This window comes from Lycorma delicatula, chromosome 2, assembly GCF_047948215.1.
Source record: "Lycorma delicatula isolate Av1 chromosome 2, ASM4794821v1, whole genome shotgun sequence".
In the NCBI taxonomy this organism is placed as follows: Eukaryota; Metazoa; Arthropoda; class Insecta; order Hemiptera; family Fulgoridae; genus Lycorma; species Lycorma delicatula.
Window position 1 is genome coordinate 19799750 of NC_134456.1, and position 23169 is coordinate 19822918.

The window sequence follows — 23169 nt, forward strand, 5'->3', positions numbered from 1 at the left end:
AAAATAACTATTAATTCATTCATACAGTACTAATTTTTTTAATTCACTTTTTATTTATCTTTTTTCATGTACATTTCGGTAACAAATCTTTAACTTTTATGTAGCTCTTGAAGTTACTTTAAATAATTTCTTAAAATAAATACTTTATATGTACTTATTTTAGTTTTATACCGGTTCATATAAATATTATTTTTTTAAGAGCTCAGCCAAAGGTCAAACTAAAATGCAAATGTAAACTTCTGTGTACGTTAGCGCTATTATCTTTTAGTGGAATAAAGAAGAACTAGAATTAAAATATAAATTACCCAGTGCAATCAGCATGACGGCGTAAAAGTTGTCAAAATGGCTGACGCTATGGTGTCGGATGATAGGGGCGGGCTGCTTTCAAATATATTTTTCGAAATTATTAGAAGTCCTATTAACATAGCATTAGTTGGAGTCATTACACTACTCGTTTACAAAATTTTGAAATCAAGACACAGGGTCCATGTTGTTCAAGTTGAACCAGAGTTGCCAAAGTTGAAGAAGAGGGATTTCACTGTAGAAGAATTGAGAAAGTATGATGGCACTGGACCTGATGGAAGAATCTTGGTTGCTGTAGATGGAAAAGTATTTGATGTCACGAGGGGTAAACGCTTTTATGGACCTGGTAAGTAATCTGGATTTTAGAAATAGGTATTACATTCGTTGCATGACTTTTTATTAATTTGTTACTACAAGTGTGCTGAAGTGTTACGTCAAGTTTCGTTCCATAATTTCTGATTGTGTTTCGATTAGGAGTGTAGTTTTTGTCGTTCTTACATTTCGCATTGTGTTAGTTATAAAAATTGCTGAATAATGGTGAAGTTCCTATAGCATGTCGTTGATAACGAGTTCGCCTTCATTGTAATTGCTGTGTAATATACGCAGTAATGCTGTGCTTGTAATTGTGGTGCTAATTACGATGCACTTTTTGTCTTTAAAATAAACCTTGGTTTTGAATATTAGGTTATGTTCTTGTTCCAGGAAATGCAATTTCATTGAAATTTGAGTTTTGTTGATTATTGTTTATTATTATTATGCCCCTTTGTAGTTTATTGTAATTTATTAATTTGATACATTTTCAAAAGTTATTAATTTTCAAGTATTAAAACATTTTATGAACGTTTTATTTAGTTAGAATTTGTTGCATAAAATTAAAAAAAAAAATTATGTATTGAATTAATTAATTGTATTGTTTGCAAACATAATAAAACAAAAAAAAATTGAAGGTTTCTTGTGAGGTGGTTTTGGCTTATCTTAATTGTATTGTTTTTATCTTTATTGTGTTAAAGTAAAAAATTCAGATGTTATTCCCACAACACTTGAGTGCTTATTGGTTTTTTGGGGGACATTATTAAGTATATATGGTCCAGTTCATATAGTTTATGCAAAATCAGATAGAAATTAATTTTTTAATGCTATCTGGTGTATTTTTCCAAAAAATATTGCTTATTTTTTATTTTTCCGTACCATTTTCTTCCTCATGGAAGTTGTTACAATCAATCTGAACTTAGACAAGTTTACATTGATGAACCATAACCATTGAATCATAATCGTTTTGATGCACTGTTGGGGGGTTGGCTCAACACAAGTGTTTGAAGGAAGTACCAACTTATTGATTTTGGTAGGATTATTTCCACCTTACATGTAATGTAAATATAAAAGTTAATTTTTTATGTAGTCAGGGTGTTGAAAAAAAATGATGCAGCCTACTTGAACCTAGATTTCCCAGTTTCTTGTAACATAAAAAAATGAAAGCCAGTACATTGTAATTTAAATGAGTTTGTAGAAAATTGAGCTCTTTATACATTTCTGTATTGAAATGTTCATACTTTTTTTCTTTTATACAAGACCCTTTTTCTAACTAATCAATGAAAACATGTTTTTTTTATTAACACTAAAAGATAGTTTGTTTCTGTTATGCCTTTGTTTTTTTCTTCATTCTTTTCTGTATTATGTTAATTTTTAATCTCCACTATTCACTACAATCCTACATTCTCAGTTTTATATTCTTAATTTTTATCTTCCTGTACATTTTTCCTGTATCTCCAACTTAGTTAAATCTGGGTACTACAATCCTACATTCTAAGTTTTATATACTTAATTTTTATCTTCCTGTATCTCCAACTTAGTTAAATCTGGGTGTATTAATGCACTACCCATCATCCTGTTTTGTCTCTAATAAAAGATTCTGCCACAAATGTCTCCCCTCCATTTGTCCCAAGACCTCGTCATTTCAAACTCTATAATATCATCTGTAATATTATTTCCTTTTGTCCATGTTTCACTGCCGCCGTATTGCACTATTTTCAAGAGTTCCTTTCTAATTCTTAATTATTATTGATATTAACTAACTTCTTTTTTACTTTATTGTCTGTTTCAGTTTGCTTCTGATGTATGCATTACTTGGTCCATGTCCATCCTTGATAATTTTACTACCTAAATTACAAAATCTTTCTGCTTCTGGTATATTATGTTTGCTATCTTATTGTTTTTTGTTATTCATTATACTCTTTTCTTTTACATTTCATTAAGTTTGATTTTAGTTCTAATTATTTTCTGTACTTATGTACTAATGCCACCGCATCTACAGCTGCTGTTTAGGTTATGTTGACTTCGTGTACTGACAAATCGTACGTATATCAAAATAACCTAACTAAATATAACCTACGCTCGCTTCGCTCGCTAACCTCTTATATATTAACGCCACCGCAGCTACAGCTTTATTTAAAAACAAAGTAGTTAATCGGATTTCGGTGGATTAACATTAAGCACTGATTTTGGTGCTATAACATTAAAGTTATATTATTAATAAGTTATATATATTATGCATATTTAATGTTAATTATAAGAGGTTAGCGAGGGTAGGTTATTCTGATATACGTACAATTTGTCAGTACACGAAGTCAACATAACCTAAACATCAGCTGTATCTGCAGTGGCGTTAATACGTAAGTACCATTCTTCATGTATTGTATTTTTTAACATAATGAATTTTATACAACTACTCATGTTTTAACTGTAATATTGAGTTTTTAATTTTGCTGTTTTTTGTTGATTGTTAGCTGTACAATGTTTTTGATGTTTTTTAAAAATAAAATTAACATTTAGACTTATATATGTAATCGCAAATGTTCCATTTATTGCTTTAATTTCAAAGGATGTATTTTTTAATATTTCTTTAATTGCATTGATGCAATTAATTTTATTAATATTTGCTATTTTTAATTGAACATTAAACAAAATTTGATTTTGTTTGTCTGTAAACCATTATTTAGTCGTGTGTATTATTTATATAAATTATGTTATAAAAAATTATTTTTTGAACTTGAACCTTAAACATTTATTGTTATTGTTCATTATAATTTTTTAACCATTTTCTTTCCACTTATTTCAAATTTTATTGGCAATGTTAATGAGAAGCCACTCGACTTTGATTCTCACTGTTTTTGTTGGCAATTTATATATTATTTACAAAGTAAATAAACCACTTTTGTTATTAAAAATTTGTATGTTTAATGTTAATTAGACGAGGTTAGCAAGTGAAGTGAGTATTAAGTTAAGTTTGGTTAGGTAACTTTGTATGATATCATCATAACCTTAATGCTTGCTTTGCTTGCTAACCTCATCTAATTAAACAAATTATATAAAAAAACATGATTATTATGCATTTGATCCTTTGATCTTTTTTTTTTTTATTATAAATTAACAATTTGAAGTTAGGAGGGGTAGCTTCATCTATTCACTTAGGCAGGAAATCCTTTTCTGCGTAGTTGTTATTTAATTTACAGTTGGGATTTATTGTTTATTTGAGCCTTTATAAATTATGGGTATTTACGTATTAACGCCACCGCAGCTACAGCTTTATTTAAAAACAAAGTAGTCAATCGCATTTCGGTGGAAAATGGGCCGATATAGAGTTAACATAAATAAATAAATATTTATTTTATAAATATAATTTAACCAAACTTAACCTACGCTCGCTTCGCTCGCCAACCTTGACTAATTAACACCGTAATTTTTTGAGTATTTATTTAATAAATTCAGTAATTACAATTATTTATTACTTAAATAATCAAATTGCAATAATTACTGAATTTATTAAATAAATACTCAACAAATTAGTCAAGGTTAGCGAGCGTAGGTTAAGTTTGGTTAAATTATACTTATAAAATAAATAAATATAAATAACCATTTATAATCTGTTTCGGCCCATTTTCCACCGAAATCCGATTGACTACTTTGTTTTTAAATAAAGTTGTAGCTGCAGTGGCGTTAATATGTAAGTAGCAAATTATGTTATTCAAAATTTGATCTTTGTTTTTTTATTTGGCTTTAAGTTTATAATGCATGTAAATTTTTATTAGGTATTTTATTCTTAAGGATTTTATATTTATTTTCAGTGTTAGGGGTGTTTTAATTAATCTTTTAATTAGTTATATTTTTTAGGACTAAAAATTGTTGTACCAGTGTTTGCGGTTATATATCAGGTTCAAGTTAATATTTTTTAGAATTTAGTTTGATTTTATTTATAAAAAATAAATATAACTGTATTTAGGTGAAATTTATATTATTAATTTTTTAATTCTAAGGTAGTATATTTTGTTAATTGAAATTTAATAAATCTAGTGGTTTTTAAATCTTTTTAGAGGAACCTGTAATTTAAACTATAGTCCACAAATTTTTGTACCTTCTTTTTCCTTGTACATCACTGTCGTTTAATGTAATGAAAATTTATTTTCTTTTTATTTTTTTAAATTTATGTTAGGTCAAGATGCAGTTATAAAAAGGTTATTATGGGTTACATTAATTATTGTTATTTTATTTTGATTAATTTTGGATTTAATAGTAATTTTTTTTAATTTTGCTCTTAATTATGTACATATCGTCTGTCACTCTCATAAATTTAGATAAGTCGTAACAAAGTTCAATTCAGTTGGTTTGATGGTTTTTTTGTGAAAACGTTTTTTATGTCTTTTCTTTTTTGATTTTTTTTTAATATAGTTAATTGTACTGTAAGGGGTAATTAAATTTTAATTTAGAATAATATTTTTTTTTAGTACTTTTTGTATTAGGGTTTATTAATTTTTTTTTTCCTAATAATGAAGATTTACTTTAGACTGTATTTTATTATTGAATAACTATTTATAATAGTGTTTGTTATTTATTATATGTTAGTGTTTTTGACTTGTTTGTCAAAAACATGTCCTTTAGTGATTTGTTAAATGTTTGACTGTGCTAACGTAGCATAATAATTAGTCATTTAATTAAGGTCTGGAATGACTGGTCTAACAAGAATTATACTTTATTTTATTAATTTAATTTGAATTTTATTTTTGAGTTAAAAAGCTTAATTGTTGGAGAGAGACGATAAGACCCTACAGATCTTTATTTTTTTTATTTAAATTTTTTTTAGTTTATTTTTATATTTTTTGGAATTAAATTTTGTTGGGGTGATAAGTAAAATTTTAATCTTTTTTTTTTTTTTTTGTATTTGTCTATGTTTTTATGATCCTTTTTTTTATTTTAAGATTAAGATACCTTAGGGATAACAGCGTTATAAATCTGGAGAGTTCTTATTGATGGATTTGTTTGCGACCTCGATGTTGAATTAAAAATTTCTGAGGGGTAGGTTTTACAGTTTAATGTTTGTTCGAACTTTAAAATTTTACATGATCTGAGTTCACGCTGGCATGAGCCAGGTTGGTTTTTATCATCTTTTATTTTATTCTAATTGGTACAAAAGGATTTTTGGTAATGTAATAGTTTATTTGCTAATTTGGCAGATTTAAGTGCTTTAAATTTAGAATTTAATTATGTTTTTTTACAGTTAGTAAATGTATTTTTAGTTCTTTTTTTAAATTTATTTTTATTCTTTTAGGTGTTGCTTTTTTACTTTATTTGAGCGAAAGGTTTTAAATCATATTCAGTTTCAAAGGGGTCCTATTAAAGTAGGGATATTTGGTTTATTGCACGCCTTTTAGAGATGCTTTAAAGTTGTTTAGAAGGAAATTTTATTTTCTTACTTTTGGTAATATTTAATTTAATTTTTTGTCCCTATTTTAGTTTTATGGGTTTCTTTATTATTTTGTTTATTGTTTCCATTTTCATTTAAATTTGTTGGATTTATGGTTTTTTTTTGTTCTGGTTTAGGTGTTTCTTTTATTATAATTGCTGGTTGATCTAATTCTATTTATTCTTTGTTAGGTTGTATATGTAGAATCTGAGTATTTCTAATGAGGTTGTTTTTTTTTTTTAATTTTTTGTTTTATTTTATATTGTGAGTCTTTTAATTTAATTGATTTTTTTTATTTTCAGTTTGATATTGGATGTTTGATTTTTTCTTTTCCTTTATTTATAATTTTTATTTCTTGTGTTTTAGCTGAGACTAATTATGTATTTATATACTATTATGCATATTTTATGCTGGGGTAGCATTGTAGATTTATATTGGTGTACAAAATCTGGCCAGAAATATTTGTATTAATGGTAGAAATTTAGAATGGAGCACGCAGTCACAAGTCTCAGGGCAGAAGTTGACATTAGAGTGTGTTATGTGTGCATTCCCTAAGTTTGTTTTCAGTAGTATTTTTTTCTTATGTTACTGAATATGTTCATTGCGACAGTCATGATACAGAAAGAAGACGATGAATGTGCATCAGATTTTGTCAGAAACTTAATAAAATGTGCAGACATTTTCTTTTTTTTTGTGTTTGTTTGTTCTCCTCCCCTGAGCTGTCTCAACAGTTACTCAGCCCAGGTGACTGTCCTTGCAACTCTAATGAACCAGCCTCCCTGTCTACTGGTAATACATTTGGCATGGCAGGTTGGCTCACCGGTTTTGGATCTTTTCCTTATTTTCATCTTGCCTCTGTCCTTAACTGCTAAGGCCAGGGACACTGAGCCCAGCTATGCTGTTCCCGGGCCCTGCCCCAGCAGGTCAGTCGTTTTTTTCCTTCTTAAAGTAACTCTTCCTGCTTCTTATAATCCACTTCTTTGCTCGTATAACCTCAGCCATTGTAAAATGAAAGTTCATGGTGATACTTCTTTTGTAATGCTGCAATCGCAACAAAGATGTAGATAAGAACCAAGCATATGACTTGCTTATATACATGATACGTTATGATGTCGAACTCTGTCCATGCCACATGTGATTGCTTCGCTTAGTTGCAGACTTGATGCTGTGAATCCAGATACTTATTGTTCAGATAACATATTGACCTTACCACTTTGATGAATGTGTAATTAAATTAAAGCTTTATAAAGTTACTCAGTACATCAATTTCAATAAATATGGTCAATTTTCATTGTTCAAGATCTAGGAATAGTTACGATTAAGTTATCAAATTTTCTATTTATGAAATGCAGGATGTTAGATGAAGAATTACCTCTGTTTGAATTCTTACTTATTCGTATTCATTTTATTTATTTAGAATAAAATACTTATTTACAAATAAAGTAAGTGCTGATTCACTTTGTTTCTGTTAATATACCAGGAAACTTCTGTTTTTATGGTGCGTAATAAATAATAAATTTCCTCTCCTAGCTCTTGAATTTGTGATATTCATATATATTCATTCGCTTTTTTATAAAATGAAATGAAAAGATATTGAAAAATAACATTTGACTGTTCTTTCTGCATTTATCAAGTTTGGAAGTTCAGAGATGTGACTTTCTAAGTAATATTTTTATAAATGTTGTAAATCAAGGAACTAGTGTACACATTTTAGGAGATTATTCATCCACCCGTATTCATAATTTTTATGATTTATAAAAATTTATTCTTTGGGTGATCATATTATAAATTTGAGTTAAAATAATTATCCCTCACTAAGTCATTTATAATATAAAGCTTACACTAAGTTACCAGTTTAATGCAAATTTAATTTTTTAAATTTATATTCATAAATTTAAGAATCGTTATACATTGCTAAAATAATAATTATTTTATGGGGTATCAAAGTACAATCACATTCTTAACTTGTGCCCAGTGAATATATCAAAATGTGTTTTTACGACTTACTGTTTGTTCGGTATTTTCTTGTTTCAAGTTAACTATTGTAGTTATATGATTAAATTTTCAGATACATGAACTGATCCATTACCTTTTTTCTTGTTGCCTGGATTAAGTCATTCTGCATTATGAAATAAAAAATTCAGAGATTTTTAATTTCACCAATGTAATTAGTTGGAATATTCATGACTTTCACCATTAGTGCTAAATGCCATTGCCATGGGTATTTTTTTCATTGGCTATTATGTTACCATTTTTATGTTAGAATTCTTATATTCTTTCTTTCCTTAATGTTTCATGGATAGCGCAAAGTGTTTTATAAGTAATTTTGCTCTATGAAATTAACATTTGCATGTTTGTTTACTGAAAAAAATTATGTTAAGTTATTTTTTGAATTCACATAATAGTTTAACTGTATAGACACACATTAACTGTCTACCAGAAATTACCTTACTGATATATCAGCCATTAGTTAATTATAGTTTATACTTTTGAGCAAAGTAGAAATTTACCTCATAATGCTTTGAATAGTAGATTTCTTTTTAGTGATGTTTGTGTTTAGAGTTGATTTGAGAATTGAAATCAGCATTTAGTTGATGGCTGTTCATAAATCTATTTGCATTTTCTAAATGGAAAACATTTTAATTAATTTAAATGTTTAATTTTCAATTAAAGAAATACTGTTTGAATTAACTTAAAAAAGGTCTGCCTGTATATGCAGCATAATACATATCAGCTGTCTGTGTAGCCATAACTCTTTTGGGAATAACCCTGTCTGTTATTGCATAGACCGTCAGAATTTAAAATGTTTCTTGAAGTTTGAATTGGAGTTTTGATGGTCCAATTAGATATTTATTACTGTCAGAATTTTTTTTTTTTTTTTTTGCTGGTGTTTAATCGTAGCATGTGTTTGAATTGTTTTTCACATCACATCACCAACTAGATAAACTGGACTTGTATTGACATTCCACTTTTATTTTATCCTTTTTGACATTTTTTCCATCTCTAGGTCTCAGAGCAGTTACGTTTAAGAAAAGTTGACTAGTCATCTGTGTAAGTTTTAATTGTTCATGAATTACGGTTGGGATAGCCTCAAGCATGTCTGGACTTGGAGAGAAATTAACTCTATGATTGCATACGCTAGAAATATTCTTTGTTGATGTTTATTAATTTCTGCTTTGAGCAAACTGCTAATAAATTTTATCTTAATTTGAGGCAGATTTTGAAAGGAGGAATTTTCATTTCTTAAATTTGATTGTAATTATTGACCATATTCTTGTTCCAAGAGATCATTTTAAAGAGATATTATACCTTAAAAATAGTATATTTTAAAATATTATTAATGCTTTTATATTGAAATTAAAATATAATAGTTTTCCTACACCAATTCATTTTTAATTTTTTTCTTATATTGAATAGCCTGATGAAAAATAAATGTTAACAGTAAAATAAAGTTAATGAACATTAGTTCTGATATTCATGCGAATCAGTTTTTTGCTTCTGTGAATTATTGGATGGAGGGGAAGAGAAATTGTTTGTAATTAGGTATGTGTTCTTAGTATTTCTTGTCATTGAATAACTTAAGTTTATTCTATAAACTGTTAAACGTACTGTTCTTAGTATTTATTATCATTTAGCCAACTTGTGTTTCCATGAACTATTGAGTGTAATAACTTGTTACAATGAAATCGTTGAATTTAATAATCTTGATAAATGATTGTTAATTTGAAGTGTATTCTTCATATCTTGGCGGAAATAGTCCATAGTTATTTATAATTTATATACACTAGCCTTTTTTTAAATACCAATTTTTAAAAAATGCAACATTTCATTTTAATTATTTATGAAAATTGTACTTCAAACTTACTTTTAAACACTTAAATACTTTCAAAATTACAGAGTAATTTTACTTTCATTACAAGTCTTCATATAATTTTGAATCTGTTAATAATTTTTAATATTTCTAAAAAAATTGTTTCATCTTATTGATCAATGAATGAAATTCAGTTTACATATTTACAATAAATCTTGTGAAAGATTTCATTCTAGAAATATTTAAAATAAATATTTGTAAGGTTTCTGTTAGACTGGAAGATAGATTAAAATTAACTTTTTGTTACGGTAGATTGTAGCATCCATTTATTTTTATTTAAAAGTATTTTTCAACAATATTATTTAGTTGAATTTCTTTTTCAATATCTTTAATAGAAAATGTAATGAATTATGAATAATTAATTATATTTTTTGATGGTATTTAGTGCTTTTTTTATCTATTTTTAAATAATCTTTATGTGAGAATTGTATTAAATGGAATGTTCAGTTTTTTAGATCTGTTTCACATTTTATAATATATCTTCCTGGAGGGAATTTCAATAAAATGTTTTAATTGTTAATTACAATTTTACTGTTATTGCATAGACAGTCAGAATTTAAAATGTTTCTTGAAGTTTGAATTGGAGTTTTGATGGTCCAACTAGATATTTATTACTGTCAGAATTTTTTTTTTTTTTGCTGGTGTTTAATTGTAGCATGTGTTTGAATTGTTTTTCACATCACATCACCAACTAGATAAACTGGACTTGTATTGACATTCCACTTTTATTTTATCCTTTTTGACATTTTTTCCATCTCTAGGTCTCAGAGCAGTTACGTTTAAGAAAAGTTGACTAGTCATCTGTGTAAGTTTTAATTGTTCATGAATTACGGTTGGGATAGCCTCAAGCATGTCTGGACTTGGAGAGAAATTAACTCTATGATTGCATACGCTAGAAATATTCTTTGTTGATGTTTATTAATTTCTGCTTTGAGCAAACGGCTAATAAATTTTATCTTAATTTGAGGCAGATTTTGAAAGGAGGAATTTTCATTTCTTAAATTTGATTGTAATTATTGACCATATTCTTGTTCCAAGAGATCATTTTAAAGAGATATTATACCTTAAAAATAGTATATTTTAAAATATTATTAATGCTTTTATATTGAAATTAAAATATAATAGTTTTCCTACACCAATTTATTTTTAATTTTTTTCTTATATTGAATAGCCTGATGAAAAATAAATGTTAACAGTAAAATAAAGTTAATGAACATTAGTTCTGATATTCATGCGAATCAGTTTTTTGCTTCTGTGAATTATTGGATGGAGGGGAAGAGAAATTGTTTGTAATTAGGTATGTGTTCTTAGTATTTCTTGTCATTGAATAACTTAAGTTTATTCTATAAACTGTTAAACGTATTGTTCTTAGTATTTATTATCATTTAGCCAACTTGTGTTTCCATGAACTATTGAGTGTAATAACTTGTTACAATGAAATCGTTGAATTTAATAATCTTGATAAATGATTGTTAATTTGAAGTGTATTCTTCATATCTTGGCGGAAATAGTCCATAGTTATTTATAATTTATATACACTAGCCTTTTTTTAAATACCAATTTTTAAAAAATGCAACATTTCATTTTAATTATTTATGAAAATTGTACTTCAAACTTACTTTTAAACACTTAAATACTTTCAAAATTACAGAGTAATTTTACTTTCATTACAAGTCTTCATATAATTTTGAATCTGTTAATAATTTTTAATATTTCTAAAAAAATTGTTTCATCTTATTGATCAATGAATGAAATTCAGTTTACATATTTACAATAAATCTTGTGAAAGATTTCATTCTAGAAATAAATTCTCAGACTTCATTAATTTAAAATAAATATTTGTAAGGTTTCTGTTAGACTGGAAGATAGATTAAAATTAACTTTTTGTTACATTAGATTGTAGCGTCCATTTATTTTTATTTAAAAGTATTTTTCAACAATATTATTTAGTTGAATTTCTTTTTCAATATCTTTAATAGAAAATGTAATGAATTATGAATAATTAATTATATTTTTTGATGGTATTTAGTGCTTTTTTATTTATTTTTAAATAAACTTTATGTGAGAATTGTATTAAATGGAATGTTCAGTTTTTTAGACCTGTTTCACATTTTATAATATATCTTGCTGGAGGGAATTTCAATAAAATGTTTTAATTGTTAATTACAATTTTGTTAAAGTGAAGTATTGTAACCCTGTAAATATGGCAAACCCCCTTCTTGAATTAATTAAAAGAAAAGAGAAAAAATTGAAAATAACCTGAATTAACTTACATCAAAAGCAACAGTTTTTGTAAAAATATTTCATTTGTCACCACTTGCAATATTAGGTAATAAAAGGCTTACATTTTTGTAATTGTGATGCATGCAAAGCAACTATGATACAGGTGAGAGTTTCTTTTTCTGAGAGTAATGATTTTTATTATACAGCCAGTACCTATGATGAATATTGTCAATGTGTCGTAGAACTCAATATCATCTGAATTTCTGTGGGTTTTATATACTAATATGAAACTGTTTGCTTGGTTCACTGAAGAAGGGAACAGGAAACCCCTTCACTCCTCATTTTCCTTAGTAATCCTAGCATTGGATTTTTGTTATTCCTGAGAATGATTATACCTTTTTTAGGGAGTGAGTAGTGTTGTCAGATTACATACAGTAATAGTGGTTATCATACCCTAACATATATATGGGTCGGTGATAAATTTAATTGTTATTCTTGTTATAGCACAAATCAACATTTAAGCATTTTTTGTTATAGTACAAAATGCACCCTTTTTAGTATATACACACACACACACACACCCTACATATTAGCATGTTTTCATTTTTTAATTACACATTTGTGGAATTTTTATGTAATTATTTATACTTCTTTCTGTGTGCTATTAATGTAATATACTTATAAAATTAAAATTATTGCTATTGCTGTACTGGCTGCCTTGTACAGGTTACAAATTTCATATTATTATTGAATTATATTAATTGATTTTGTGTATTTATAATTATTATTTCTCTTAGTTAATATTATGGTACTTTTAGTAGGTCAGTGTTTAACATATGTCAACCCATCATTACCATTATTCAGTGTAATTTCTCCTCTTTGTTAAATTTTGCCACTAAATTCATGTTTTATGTAAATGACATATAAAATATAAAGTTTCTGCAAGCCAACACAAGATTTCTTTTTTTTTTTCACCTAAATGTGTTATCTTTTTTAAACGTACTAATATTAGATTTACTACCATAATTTAAATATTATTTTTTATTAACTTTTAGGAGGGCCATATTCAGCTTATGGTGGCAGAGATGCATCTCGAGGTCTTGCTACATTCTCAGTTACTGGTGGAAAGGAAGGATATGATGATCTTAGTGATCTTAATTCTATGGAAATGGAATCTGTTAAAGAATGGGCTATTCAGTTTACAGGTGAACATTACTTTGTTTCTGGTTAATCAGTATTGGAAAATAATTATTTTTTTTATAGATTATGTAAAATATGGTGTATACTTATCTGGTTCTTTATTTTTATTACGAAAACATCTTAATCAGTAGCGTAGTTTTCAGTTAAATGTGAACGAGTTAAACAGTTACAATCTTCATTTAAAATACACAAGCTGATTGAGATGTTTAACAGTCAAATTACAGTTAGAATGGACAAGTTCATTGATTTTTATTACAGGCCTCTGTTGATTTGGTGTTAAGTGTTTTTATAAATCTTATGTATTTCACATTAATACATTGCTCATTGTAAAATTATTACTCAATTGTCACTAAAAACAACCTATATAAACAATCGCAGCATGCAAACAAGACAAAACCAGTTATTAATGTGATGCAATTTTTTCATTCTCCTTTACACAGTAGTACAATATGTCATTAAAACTTCCTTTCACCATGTAGTTCAAACAGTAGAACTTTTGTACATTTGTACAATAGAATCATACAATACTGGAGATGCTCTTCTGAGATTTAATTGTGTCTTTTTCATGGCATCACTTTATTTATATATATATATATTTTTTTTTGTTTTGTATAAGTTACAATATTATTGTATTCAATGTGAGAAGACTATAAATTAAACCTAATTCAGTTAGCGTATACAGTTCAAGTAAAGAGACTGCATGTACGAGTGTTCATGGACTTGCATGTCAATTATGATAATCTTTTTCAGTGTTATATTTCTTGAAACAATTTTCTGGGTGTAAACCCGGGCATCTGGGACACACTTCACACCAAAATACAGTCTGCCTTGTACCACCTTTGACTGAACGATTGGAGCATGCAGCATAATTCTTGTGTTTGTTATCAGGCATTTTATTTATAATATTAAGCTTACCGTTCATCATCTTTTGATAATGGTCTACCTCACTTATGGTTTGTGTTCCTGACATCGGTAACCAAACCAGTAATTAACATTTTTTGATATTTTCTATCTGTTATTGGTTGTTGCCCTTGACTAGTGAGATATTCATTATACAAAATAAAACTTCTGACAACTGACACCTCTTAACAACCAAAACTAAAGTTTCTGCCACCATTCCAAACTATAGTAGTAAACTCCACCCATATGCGATACATAGTCCAAAATTACCTTTGGATCTACAGTATCTTTTAGTTTTTCCTTTTACAATGGTAGTACTGGCATTATGAGAAGTACTTAACATTATTACATACCTCCCATTACTTTATCTTCCTAACTGTAAGCAACAGATTCATGGACAGCAAGTTTCCCCTTCAGATTCATTTTGTTTACTTCTTAGGCATTCCTTGTCTGCACGATTGAACAGTACCAGTTAACTGGACTCTTATTGCTAATAATTCCTGGGCTAAATTTACTGATATCTCAGGAATGGTTGAACTGAGACTGTACAAGACTCACTTCATCTGGACTCATATATATCATCCTCATTCATTCCTCTGAAGTAATACCTGAATGGTAATCTCCGGAGGCTAAACAGAAAAAAAAGAAAAATTAATTAATACATGATATAATATAAAACATAATACATAACATAATCAGAACAGTAAACGTGATGTAAAAACAGAGCATAATACATAATGTAATCAACAAAGAATAACAATAATAATATTACACATCAAATAGTGATACATGTCAGTAGTAAATAACAAATACAGATTGCACAGAGTTCAAAACAAGACAGAGTTCAAAATAAATTATTATTTTTTATTATTATTAATAAATAATAAATTATTATTATTTATTTTAAACTCTGTCTTGTGTGTAGTCTGTATTTTTTGTATATTATTGATATTTATTACTATTTGATGTGTAATATTATGACTGTTATTCTTTGTTGATTACTTTATATATTTTGCTCTGTTTTTACATCATGTTTACTGTTCTGATTATGTTATGTATTATGTTCTATATTATGTCATGTATTAATTAATAATCTTTCGGAATTTATTTCAGGTAGATAAATAGAAGACATGAATTCAGACTCATAACAAAAGAAACCGCTAGCTTTAACCCTTTTTAACCAGTATTCATATATTAACAAACAATCGTATAAGGTTCACTTGCACATACCTTTGCTGTTTACCCTAACAGTTTATGAATGAAGTTTATTGTATTATTTCTTTCACTTATTATTTCTTACATTTATAATTTTACTGTAAGTGTATTTCTTCTTTACTGGAATTACTCGTGACATCATCTTACTCATATTGAACTAGATTCAAGGCTCTCCTCGCTGGACAGACGTCTCGCACTCTTGTCTTGAAGACTCACACCTGTTACTCTCCTCACTGGACTGTCATTGTAACATTTTGCTGGATTGGTTTGTTGAACTCCACAGAATCCACACAACATGCAGTCTCCCATGGCTGCCGAATCGCACAACGCTGTAATGTCTCATGGACTGGTTCTAATGGAACTCATTTTTAGCTGGTCTTCCAGAGCTATTTCTACTTCTAGCTTCTTTACCTGCCAGACCGGTCCCAACTCGTAGCATGAGAACGATGGCTTTCATTCCCAGGTATTTTATAATCAGGTTCGGTAGCTTTTCTCATTGTAGAAATATGTGTTCATTGTGTGTCAATGGACTGTCTAACAAAAGACATTAAACGGACCTATTCTGTACAAAAGGGTGCTCCTTTTTGTCCCTTTTTAGATTCTCCAATTATTTTACTTTATATTACTTTCATAATAGGTAGGAATCCGTTACTCAGGCCTGCTACACCAGTCTTGTTACAATATATAAAGCATAACAAATTCAGAAAGAACAGTTATTTTTTAGTGACTTTTCAAATTTTAACAGTCTGTTTAAAATACCATTATTTGCTGTTGTTTTTGAAACATACATAAAAATCTTTCAAACAATGCATCCATGAGTTTGTCACCTACAAGTTGTAAAATATATTTTTTAAGTAAAGTTGTCTATTTTAATGTTCTATCTTTATCCCCATATCCTACAATGGTCAATTATGTATAATTGCACCTTATGGTAAAAACTTATTTCTGAAACATGTCATTAATTATAAAGAAAGGTGTGGGATGGATTTAGACTTGAATAAGTGTATTTATAAAAATGTTTTATTGCAAAAAAAGAGTTAATTCAAATTAACTGTATGTAAAAGTGTTGATAAATTTAAAACTTTGTAATGAATTTGCACCAAATTTTGAATACTTACCTCTGTTAAAAGTAATTATAAAAAATGTTTTAATTTATTTCTACAAGAAGTAAAAACATTTTCTTCATAATAAATACTGGAAATTACCCCATTTGCTTTCATATAGATTAAACTTGTTCTCCATGTTATTTGGCATCCTTCAAGTTAAATTGCAAGATATGTTTTGCTTCAGCTGGTTGTTTGTTCGTGCTTATTTTTGAATTTTTTTTTTTAGATGACTTCCAAAAAAGAATTTTAGGAACTGCTTAAGTTAGGCTTCTAAGCAGTTATTATGTATAATCTGAGAAATAATTTTCTCAAAAAAACTCTTAACAACATTGACATTGTTTTATGCACAGTTGCACTGCCTTATTACAGCCAGCATATTTTTTTATTATCAATTTATAATGGAGTGAAAAATTGCACCATGACAGCGATTGGATATATTTTACTTCATTGAAAAATTATTGACTTCTATTTTTCCTAAAACTGCTCATCTCATCTAATCTATAAATGTGATAGATATCATGGAATGCACAGAGAGTTTTTGAACTCTTTCGTTGCTTTAGCGCTTTGTGTTACCCAGGTAGGTGAAACAAAAACTAAAACAGTGAAAAAAGAGTTCAAAAACTCTATACAACTCTCCCAGATTGAAATCAAGAACTGCTTATCAGCTGGAAAAGTTCTGGCAACTGTGTTTTGGGACTCAAAAGATTTGCTGCTGATTGATTTCTTGCAAGGATGAAGGATAGTAAATGTTGCATAATACTGCCAGTTTTTGGATGTTGACATGACTGCTGATTAAAAAATACTATGTAGAAAACCATTTTGCAATATTCTCCTTTTCCACAGTGCATGGCTGCATTCACCAGCTCAGAGTTGCGATAAACTCACTAAAATTCATTGGAAACTCTTGGAACACCCACCATACAGTCCAAATTTGACACAGTGATTTCTACATGTTTGGTTTGTTGAAAGAAGCTTTAGGAGGAAAAAGATTTGATGATGATGCAGCAACCAAGACAAATTATGTGCACAATTGGTTGTTGGTGCAGCTGGTGTTTTTCTGATGAGGGAATTAGAAAACTACCTATCCAATGGAGAAAATTTATTTGTGTTGAAGGAAAATATATAGAAAAATAGGTAATTTTATCTAATATCAATAAAGTTCCAGTTTGTATTTGTATGATCCATGTAATTTAGTCAAGTGAATCTGATCTCATTCTTAACTTAATTAACAAGCTTAACTAAATTATTTAATCTGAAAATAGTATAATACACATTAAAGTATTGAATACAACTCTTTTGGTGAGGGTACTGTGTAATTTATGAGGGATAAAAGGCGTTTCTGATGAATAATTTCAATTGTAATGAATAAGTTAGGTCCTATATAAGGTATATTCCAATTTTATCGAAATCAGAGGTGAGTCCATAGTTGCATATAATTACCAGGTAACACAATATGTCCAAGAAATCCCCATACTCTGAAAAATGTACATTAAACTTAGTACATGAGTTTAGACTTGGTGCATGTTATTAAAAATTTACTCCAGAAAGTCTTTCTATCAGTTCACACAGCTCCTTTCGGATGCACTCGGCTCCTGACAATTCACTGGCTCCATATATACCCACCTCCACACTACATTCAGTCAGTCTTCTTCCAGCCTTCATGGACTCAACGGTTCAAACTTATAAAATATAATATTAACAGTGAATAATAACAATGAATCTATGTAGAGTACCCTAACCAAGGTACTATACCAAGGCGGATATTATCTCTACAACATATTTTGAACATTTATATTTTGAATTATTTTTCCAATGGCTCTTTGTGTTTATCATTGTGCTTAACATAGAACTATGTCTCTCCACAATTCTCCATTTGTTGCGTATCAACATTGAAATCATTTGGCCTTGATTATTCCTCACAGAGAGTTGTTGTGGTAAGGCAGGCCTTTGTGTTGGCAATTTCATTGAGCTTGTTAATATTTATGAACTAAGGCCAATGTAGCTGCCTGGAAATTGTGGTCCACATCACAAAATGTGAATTCCTTTTCAATGTGCATAAAATTGAGGATTCTCCTTATCCCAGAAATTCTAGCTCGTGAACTGCAATAAAGTTTACATTCATCAGAAAACACTCTTGTGGAGGACACTCCATTAGGGAATACTAATAAAGCACTGCAGGGCTGTTGTAACATGCTGTTCCATGTCTCCATCCAATATTTTTTCATTCACAAAATGAATGAAGTAATTCTGCTCAATATGGTATCATATTCACTAATTTTTTATATGATTATGCATTATTTACCATGGTTTAAGTTTAGACACTAATTTAGAAATAGATTTAAATGGATTCTGCTCACTTGAATTGGCAGTTGTGATGCATGTTTGCATTCACATCTTTTTTCCATAACACTATTTTTTATACTGTTAGAGGCAGTTTACTGTGTTAAATTGTTGGTAAAATGTTTTTAGGAACCAAATACCACACAACTTTCAAAACAGTGGCAACATGTTTATTTTCAGGTATGAATACTTTGACTTCTGTATGTACTGTTTTATGAAAATATATATTTAATGTTGTCATACATTTTTTGTCTGCATTTTCTTACAAGCAATTGGCTGACAAAAGTAAGTTAGTGTTTAAAAGTATTGGGCTGGGTGCATATCCAGTTGTTAATGTTTATAAAGGTTAGTTACATATTGTAACATATAATGGTTAGAGTTTACTGTAATATCATTTTTGTTACATTCTTGAAAATATGTGTTGTGTTTACATTATTTTACAGAGAAATATGATTATGTTGGCCGACTGTTAAAACCGGGTGAGGAACCTACTAACTATTCTGATGAAGAGGAAGAGCCAAGTCAGACTGATGAGGAAAAGAAAAATAAATCAGGTTCTGGGGATAAAACTAAAGATGAATGAATGTATGGGTGAACGAGCGAATGTTTGTGCATAATTATGTTATATTGAATTATTATTGAACTTATTTGTTGTGTAGTGTATATGAGTGATTAAAATGACGATAATTATTTTATTATAGTTGTTATTATTATTATTATAATAAAGTGACCAATTTGTGAGAAATTAAGGCAAAAATCATTGAAATAAAAATGTTACATTCAGTCAGAAATAAGTTTTGGTATGTAGTTTTTTTATAAGTTGAAGAGAAAAATCTTAAATTTTATATATATGTTTATGATTGTTATATTAAAAAATTCTATACTTTATTATATTTTATATATTTTTATTATTAATTCAGAATTTAATTATAAATAAAATTAAATGGAAAATAATTAGATTATTAATACAGATTAATTATTATCATATTGTCTTCCCATGAACAGTGATCAAATTATTCATTTATTTAAACCAGTTACAAATTCTTGTAAAGCAGGATAATTTTTTAAACTATGGTTTTTATAAACAGGAAATGAGAATTAACTGTCATGTTTTTTTTTTGTACATTCAAGTATTGTGATTGGTGGTTGTTTGATAAATTTTGTAGTCTGTCTGTAATTAGATGTCATGTAATTTCATGTTAATTAATATTCAGTAAAATTGATTTTTCTGATTATTTTATATATTATTTGTGAATTATTAAAAAATTGAAATATTGTTAAAATATGTACTTTTTATTTTAAGGTAAATTACATTAAATTTTCAGTTGCGGTAAATTTTTGTATATTGTGAATTAGATTATATTGGTTTTTTATTTTTTATTTTGTGGTTTTTAACAGAATTTTTGAATCGGTTATTAGTTTTTTATGTTTTTTATAGTATTATTATTGTTATAGTAGTAGGTTAGGAATAAAATTTATTTGTAAGTAAAACAAAATTGATAAAACTAAAAAGTTTTATCAAAACTTTTCTCAAAAAAAAAAAAAGATTTCTTTCACCAATACATTATAATGCCCTAGACACTATGCTATATCAAATTCATTATCATTTTGCTATTTTGTAATTGTTCTAATAAATAACTTTACAACTGCATTTTATTTCATCCTTATGTGTTGCTTATCATACAGCACATCACATCACATCTAAAGTATATTTTATCAGATTTTTTTTTACAAAACTACGTAATAGTAGTGTGTAAAATATTAAATTACAAGTATTAAATTATACTTTTAATTACTTGAATTAATAAATGAGCTTCTTCAATATATATATATTTTTTTTTTCCAGGCTGAAAAATGTACTTTTCTAGTCCTACAAACAGTAGCAGGGGTTTTTCTTGATAATTTTTTTTTTTACATTGAAAAATGAATTAATATGTATGAAATATAATATATCTATGCTTTTTTAATGTCATTGAAAATAATTTCTTCTTAGTTAAGTATACTGAGTTCAATAAATAACAATATTAAAACTTTGCCTTCTCGGTAAATGTAAATTAAATTGTATTGAGTAGGTAAAAGGAGAAAATTTATTATATTATCTTAATGATTATTTTGTCTTTTTTTTTAAACCTTAATTGTTGCGCTATCACAAATTTATCCATGTCAGACTGTAGCTGTCCATTACATTTTTATATTCCTACCAATTAAAATAACAAAAAGAACAAAGGAAGTAGTTAATTATGGTGCATGTTGGTATGAAAATTATAAGACTTACAGTTATATAAGGACTGAATTAAGTTTAACAGTAAGTGTGTAATTGTCTAGCACAAGCAGAAATTGTGCTAACTTGCTAGCAGTACTTGCTGCTGATACGCAGCAGTTTTTCTAGATATTGGCTTTCCTACTGCAGCTTGGACAGAACATTTTAAACATTTTAGTAACCATGAGTTAACTGTTAGTCTTTTTAAAAATTATTGGAATGATGTATTTTGATTTGCATTTATTATCATAATTTTTTTTTATTATTACCGATTAATAAATATTTTCTGTAAAATGAAAATTTGTAATTTTAGTAATGTAATATCTAAATTTGTTTTAATAGGTTTAAAATTATGTACTTAATATTTTTATTATATATTACTATTTCTTTCAGCATTGTTGTTGATAATTATAATCTGTTTTACTTAATTTTTTTTATTATTTTAGATTTTTTTTAGATATAACCTAATTTTCTTTTTATATAAACCTATGCATGTTTACATATTAGTCAAATTTTAATATTAGATGTATATTATGGTTATGGAATTGTACTTAGTGTTAATTATTTTATGTTACTATTGGTATTATTGATAAAAAAAAGTCTTAATATTGTTATTCCATTCATTTTATTAAAAATAATATCTGTGTATTTCGTTAGTTGTTTTTACGATATGTGTAATAATTAAAATAGTCTGTAAATTTTGTATTTTTTCTGAGAATTTTAAAAATCAGAAGATTATTTATGCATTTGTAAAAAATCATTATAAATATCTTTTTAATGCTATTAATCTTTTTCTGTTTGTTTAATTGGTTGATTTGTTCAAGTTTTAATATTATTTTGTTTAGTAAAATATCTGAAAGTATTAAAAGTAAAGAAATTGCCTTATTTTTTCCTTGCAGAAAACTTTTGTATTATTACTGTTAAAATTACTGTTAAAAAATATTTTTTTTACCTATTTTTGAATGGAGTGAGATTGCTGGACAGAAAATGAATTGAGACTGAAATCATTGTAATTTTTTATTAATAATATTAATGTTTTAAATTACAGCCATTCCAAATAGTATATTAAATGCATGAGACTAGTCTTTCGTTGTATGCGTGCATAGCAGTAATAAACAAAATCACGTTTTATTCATTATGTATTTTATGTTGTGTTTCAATATTAAAATAAAATTCAAAACATCACTGTTACAGAGTTTTTTTTCCATTTTTATCAGAATCTGGAGAGTATTTATTGCTGTTAATATTCAAAGAATATTTGTAGTATTTTTTATTCTAGAAGTCATCTTTTAAAATATAAATATTACAATTATATATTATCTATAAAAGCAAGATATTACATTTATTAAATTGTAATATTAATTTTTAAGTAAAGTAAATTTTAAATTTTAGTTGTCAACTTTTCTGGGCAGTTTCTAATATCATGCTTATAAAAACAAAAGTTTTTGTTGGTAGAAAATTTCTATGCCGTCCAGTACATTGCATATTCATTAAGCATTGCTGTTTTTAAATTACAATAATTACTGTATTTTTATTTAGAGATTAGTTTTAAATTGTACCTTTAATCATTTGAAAAAAGGTAGTAAAAAATACTAGTATTTTTTGTAAAAAAAAAATTATTCTATTGTGTATTATTTTGTTTAATTTGTAATTGTAATTAAGTAATTACATTTTTCTTTTATTTAAATAAACAAATCTTTATTTTTATCTGGCAAGGATAAAAGAGTGTTCACAGAAAATGATTTTTATGCAGATTTCTTACTAGCTTATTAACAGGCAAGTAATTCACTTTTAAATTTCCAATTGTGCCATGAAGGTTACAGGGGTAGCATGATGCTTTATCTGAAATACGAGTTTTTAAATGTACTAGCATATATTTAATTTTATTGAACTTAGTACATGATTGAGATAAAACAGTTTTCTTGCATTATTAATTTTTTTTTAAATCATGTTACTTTTTTGGAAATGAAAATTTTGATAATCCAGATGATTAATTCACACATTTCATAATTGGGTT

General features: G+C 27.2%; 1 protein-coding gene across 1 annotated transcript; it reads left to right on the top strand.

The window, feature by feature from the left end:
• Positions 1-318: 318 nt before the first annotated feature.
• LOC142320532 (membrane-associated progesterone receptor component 1-like) lies at positions 319-22337 on the top strand. The gene is made up of 3 exons (XM_075358427.1): positions 319-649; positions 13187-13336; positions 19336-22337. Exons 1-3 carry the CDS (start codon positions 343-345, stop codon positions 19473-19475), a joined length of 597 nt encoding a protein of 198 aa, XP_075214542.1. The 5' UTR covers positions 319-342; the 3' UTR covers positions 19476-22337.
• The last annotated feature ends 832 nt before the right edge of the window (positions 22338-23169 follow it).

Bases quoted from the DNA above. Each gene is read 5' to 3' on its own strand.
- LOC142320532 (XM_075358427.1), top strand. From the start codon at position 343: ATGGCTGACGCTATGGTGTCGGATGATAGGGGCGGGCTGCTTTCAAAT. The intron at 650-13,186 runs GTAAGTAATCTG...ATTAACTTTTAG, and splicing joins TAAACGCTTTTATGGACCTG to GAGGGCCATATTCAGCTTAT. The intron at 13,337-19,335 runs GTGAACATTACT...ATTATTTTACAG, and splicing joins ATGGGCTATTCAGTTTACAG to AGAAATATGATTATGTTGGC.